The 5759-nt window shown below is 40.6% G+C and overlaps 1 protein-coding gene across 1 annotated transcript; it reads left to right on the plus strand.

Annotated features, from left to right (window-relative positions):
- Positions 1 to 259: 259 nt before the first annotated feature.
- LOC311124392 (ecto-ADP-ribosyltransferase 5-like) lies at positions 260 to 1352 on the plus strand (the record flags this gene model as incomplete). Its single annotated transcript, XM_084198551.1, has 2 exons — positions 260 to 268; positions 549 to 1352. The coding sequence occupies 2 exons, from the start codon at positions 260 to 262 to the stop codon at positions 1350 to 1352; spliced, it is 813 nt and encodes a 270-aa protein (XP_084054677.1).
- Between the last annotated feature and the right edge of the window lie 4407 nt (positions 1353 to 5759).

The raw sequence follows: 5759 nt of genomic DNA on the forward strand, positions 1-5759 counted from the left end.
CGCTTTGGATAAAAGCGTCTGCGAAATGGCATATTATTATTATTATTATTATTATTATAATAGAGGTCCTTTTGGGTAATTCAGTGAAAAATAACTATTTATTTCACCAAATTTTAACATTCTGTCATAAAGAACACGTGTTTAACTTAAAGAAACAACAATGTGTTTTCCCATCTCCAGAGGTTAAAGTAAGGAAAATTACTATAAAAGGTGACAATAAAAGTAACAGGGTGGACAATTTCATTTTAAATCAGCCATAATGCCGCTTGTGACTGTGGAAATGGAAGCTTGTTGTGAGCGATAGAGAATGGGAATTTAAAAAAGATAGTCTGTTTAGTTAGAGTGTAGCTGTATTTGATTCAACTGTTCAATTGAGGGTTTTATCAAAATGTACACACAATGTTACAAGGACATAAAAGGCACTTTATTTATGGAACGACCCAAATCTAATGCACAAAAGAGTTAGCAGACATTGTTCTCAAGGGGAGAAAAAGAGAACTGGTAAGTCTTATGAAGTAATGTATTGAAACTAAAATTTACTTTTACAGAAGCCTTTCCCACAGGATATGGCCCCTAACTCTATTGATGATCAATACGTCGGCTGCAGTAACGAGATGCACAATGAGGTGAACACAGTCTACCTCCCACGTGAGAAAAATACAAATTCAGACTTCAATAATGCCTGGAACAAAGCAGGACAAAAGGCCAAACCATCTATCCATGAACTGGAAAAAGAACATTCCATGGCTATATATGTGTACACAAATGAAAAGCCCAATATCTACCTGGACTTCAACAGACAAGTTAGAGATGGTAGATCTAATTATGGGACAACATCATTCCAGTACCATTCCCTGCACTTCTATCTAACTGAGGCCATTCAAATGCTCAAAAGAAGTCAAACAACATGTAGGACCACCTACCGTAGAACCAACGTGTATTTTGATCAGGAGGTTGTCAACAAAAATATCAGTTTTGGCACCTTCACCTCGAGCACTCTAGTTAAGGAAATAGGCAGAGATTCATTTGGAGCGACGTCCTGCTTTGAGATCTCCACATGTCTTGGAGCTGACATATCATATTACTCTGTATTTACTGGAGAGAGAGAAGTCTTCATTCCTCCCTATGAGGTATTCACAGTGACCAACATCCAGACGAAGTCACAAGAGAATAAACTATGTTGGGAAGTCGTCTACACACTAGTGAACACTGGAGTTCAGACTGACTTGAATTGCAAGTTGCAAAATGGAGCAAAACCAAACATGAGAAGCAGCTTTTCTGCATTCAACCGCGCATCAGGAAAATGCTACATAACGCTCTATATTATGTTGATAATTACTGTATATCACTGATCATTACCCCACTAATGTACATTTAAGTCATCTGTAAAAACAAAAAGGTCACATTCCTTTTTTCAGTTGTAATGATCCTGTTAAAAACTGTTTAACCCACATTGCTTGCTCAGATTCAGATCAAGGTTATATTTCTTGATATTGTATTGCAATTTGTTGACATTGAATAGAATCGTAATTTGTGATTTGTTGAAATGGAGCTTGAATTGAAACCAATAAAGAAAAGCATTAAGCATTATAATGACATCTCATGTCCTCTTGATCCACTATGTGTAAATCTGGTATAAACCTACAGAGGATAATATTCCATCTCATTAAAAGCAACTTCACAACTTCACTTCATTAGCTGAACCAGCCTCTAGCAACTACCTCACCTAGTTAGCTATATGGCTAATGTGATCGACATTGTCATTCTATTTACATGCAGGTAGCAAATACAGAAAAACATATTGTTGACTTTCAAATAAATAATTAGAGGAGTCTCGAGTACTGCAGCGGTCTGTGGCATCACAGTGCTGAGGCGCCACCGCAGCCTGGGGTTTGATCCGGAGGGGGCTTTCCCTGGCTCATCACACTCTAGCGACTCCTTGTGGCGGGTCGGGCCCTGCAACCTGACTTCGGATGTCAGTCGAATGGTGTTTCCTCCGACACATTGGTGAGGTTGACTTCCGGGTTAAGCAAGCAGTGTGTTAAGAAGTAAGTGGCTAGGCGGGTCATGTTTCGGGGGATGCATGTCTCGACCTTTGCCTCTCCCGAACCAATTGAGGAGTTGCAGTGATGAGACAAGGTCGTAACTAGCAACTTGGGAGAAAATGGTGAAAAACTATAATTTCAAACAAAACAATAATTAGAAAACAATACACATAGTTTTACAGAGAAGTAACACTTAGTCATGGCTTTGAAATAAACTTGAGGCCAAATAGTAACAAGTAGGCTGGCTAACCAGAGAGAGAAGATGTGGCTGTCAGAGGGAGGGAGGGAGGGAGGGAGGGAGGGAGGGAGGGAGGGAGGGAGAGCAGGAGCATGTTTAGTAGTTTCCTGTGTCTTTAAGGTCAGAACTCAGTACAGCTCAATCTGTCAACTACAATGAGGAGAGAGTGGTCTCATTCCAGGCCAACTATATTGCAGTCAGGCTGCACACAACAACCAATGGGCATCATATTGCTCTATCATACGATGTGGTTAACTGATATGTTAAACACCTGTCCAGGAGTTGTGAGATCTGGAAGGCGACTTCAATGTAGTCAGCCTGGAATGTGGCCAACCTGATGATTGGGGTTGGATGAGAGATGAGGACAGACTTGGTTATGAAGGAAGCTTTCAGCAGCCATCTTGTTGACTAGCAGAGACAACAGACGCCATAGGGTGGCAGTGAACTGTCATAACATCTACTGTCTATCCACAGATTACTTTGACACTAACTGTTGCTTTGTCACTACTATAACTACTTTAACAATTAAGATGTTCTATTTTATTCTATTCTATTCAAAATAGGATACTTGATTCTGCCACAAAATAGAAAACTTAATCAAGAAATGGCTGGAACTCAGTGACGTCATTACCAGTCACACAACTTGAGAGACAATGACCATGACAACTGACTGACCACACGGTGCAGTGGTTGACTTGGGGTTGAAGGGAACGTAAGAAAGACAGAAAGGTGGAACGTTAAGTCTTTCTCAGCAGCATCACTTTTAGTTGGAAATGGCCCTGTGGTGAACCAAGGTAGAGCTGTGTACATCCTCATGCGTGTTTACGTGTGCAGACATGAAGATCTGCATGACTTTGTTCACATATTATCTTGGTGCTTCAGTGTGGGAACATGGTTTGTGGTCATATCTGCTTGTCATCACTTTTAGTTGGAAATGGCCCTGTGGTGAACCAAGGTAGAGCTGTATACATCCTCATGCATGTTTACGTGTGCAGACATGAAGATCTGCATGACTTTGTTCACATATTATCTTGGTGCTTCAGTGTGGGAACATGGTTTGTGGTCATGTCTGCTTGTAAAGTCAGATCTCTGACCAGGTATATTAGATCTTAGCAGACAGTCTGCAAAACACAAGTCCTGAAGCGGAACAATAGAGGAATCTGCATACAGTCTACCCACACTCGTCACTCTCTGTCTCTGTCTCGATTTTGCTGCTTCCTGTGGTTGAGGTCTCATTCTGTCCTTCTGTTTCTTCTTCTTCATCTTCCTTGTCTGTGTTACCATTGCTCCGATGAGAGACTGGAGGAGTCACCAGGTTATACTGACTAGGCTCATTCACGACACATCTTAAGATATGGTGAACAAGTGGGTAGTGGTAATTATTATTGTTTTTGTGCCGGAAGCATTGGCGTTGACCCTGGGTCTTAACTATGGACTGGTGAGATAATTTGTATTTTATCCATATGCAACTGTCATTATTGTCTGCCCCTAAAGATTAGGGGTTCCCGAATTGTCGGCACAAACTATAGTGGAATATTGTTTACTGCATCATATAGTTTTCATTCTTAATTAATTATTTGATATGTAAAGCTTCATAGTTTGATCATCTATATTGACATCAGACATGAGTTTAAATACTTGAAAAATCATTTAAAATACTTTGAGTGTTTTCTTGAGTCTGCTTGAAGTACCAGATGGGACATTTCTATTGGTTTATTGAGACAGGCAGGCTCAAAATGGCTCAGATAAAATATTTGAACTTATTTTTTGTTCCTGTACTGTCTGTTGAGTATATCTGATATGAGAGAATATACATTAAAGGGTGGTTCCATGAATAGAGGTCCTTTTGGGTAATTCAGTGAAAAATAACTATTTATTTCACCAAATTTTAACATTCTGTCATAAAGAACACGTGTTTAACTTAAAGAAACAACAATGTGTTTTCCCATCTCCAGAGGTTAAAGTAAGGAAAATTACTATAAAAGGTGACAATAAAAGTAACAGGGTGGACGATTTCATTTTAAATCAGCCATAATGCCGCTTGTGACTGTGGAAATGGAAGTATCGTATCTGACGATTATGTCTTTGTCAAATGTTTTTCATGACGGAATGGAATGTTGGTTGTTCAGGCCAGAGGGGGGAGGTTTTATGATGTTATTTGAAATGTGCCGCTTGGAGGGTGACGGCCGAGGGGAGACTGGTGATTGGCCAGAAGAAGGGAGTAGCCCCTCCCTTTGCATTGTTTATAAATAGGGGGTAAACGATTAGACGGCAGAACGACCATATCAATCTGGGGAGTCGTTCTCCGGGCAACGCGTGTCTGTAATTTATGCTGTAACCTCGTGGTATGAATAAAAACTTCTGACACGATGCAGCATAACGGACTTTTTGTTGACAGCGATAATGGCCACCATTCATCATATACGACATAATGGCGCCCAACGTGGGGCCTGGGTTTGCGTCTCCTCCTTGTTTCAGTCAACCGCCGGCCTAACTCTCTCTGAGGGAAAAGGGTGAGTGTTCTTACCGCTTCGGAGGTTGTTAGATTGGATATGATTTGTGTACATTGAGGAGATGTTCCATTATGACCCGGCCTCAGGTGGCGTTATGGCTGTTAACTGGGAGTCTGAACAAAAATATTTTAAATTTGGTTGATGTGTAAACGCTGTTTACAACAATGGATTGTACAAATGGATTGGTAGAGAATAAAGGTTGGAAGACGTCTGCATAATTAGGGCACCGGGGAATCTGGAAAAGCCCTCGAATCGAGGCGATTCATAGGAATGGGCCATAAAATCCTTGCAACGCGTTATGTGGTGTATGGTTAATTCAGGGAATTATTAAGCTGGACGGATTATATGTATGTTATATACTCATCGTATGGTTGACGAACTATAATGCTTGGGGTAACCTCTCTATGATTATCCAGAACTTACGGCAACACAAAGTTAGAAGGAGATATTATTGATAATCATGGAAAATGATTGGGCCACGGTGCGGGGTGTTCATTGGTATAGCTAGTAGGCCACAGTTGGCTAGAGGCTGAAGCTAAGGCTTGATTGTTTCAGGCCACGTGGTACATCGTTGTTCAGGCTAATCTTTGTAAGGCTAAAGTGTGAATCATGCTATGGTGTACCTTAGGCTAAGCTAAAGGCTAATGCTACAGGTTAATTGTGTTGTGTGCTACATGCTAACGGATATCCTTAGAGATTCCGTTGCGACGGGTGAAAGTCTCTTAAACTTGTTTATGTGTTTGTAAGTCAGGTTATATGTTTTGTGAGCGCTGGTAAATGTTGTTTGATTATAAGGGGGAAATGGGGAATTACAGCTGGACTGTTATTATGTTTGGGGAGAGAGAGAGAGAATCTTTCTTCCACGGTGAAAAGTATTTTTGAATGGTTATGCGCATGCGTTTAATTTTGCGACACTACACTATAGAAAGGGGAGTTTATGACACGAGATTAGGACACGCTTTG

This window comes from Coregonus lavaretus, assembly GCF_964263955.1.
Source record: "Coregonus lavaretus genome assembly, contig: HAP1_SCAFFOLD_3109, whole genome shotgun sequence".
In the NCBI taxonomy this organism is placed as follows: Eukaryota; Metazoa; Chordata; class Actinopteri; order Salmoniformes; family Salmonidae; genus Coregonus; species Coregonus lavaretus.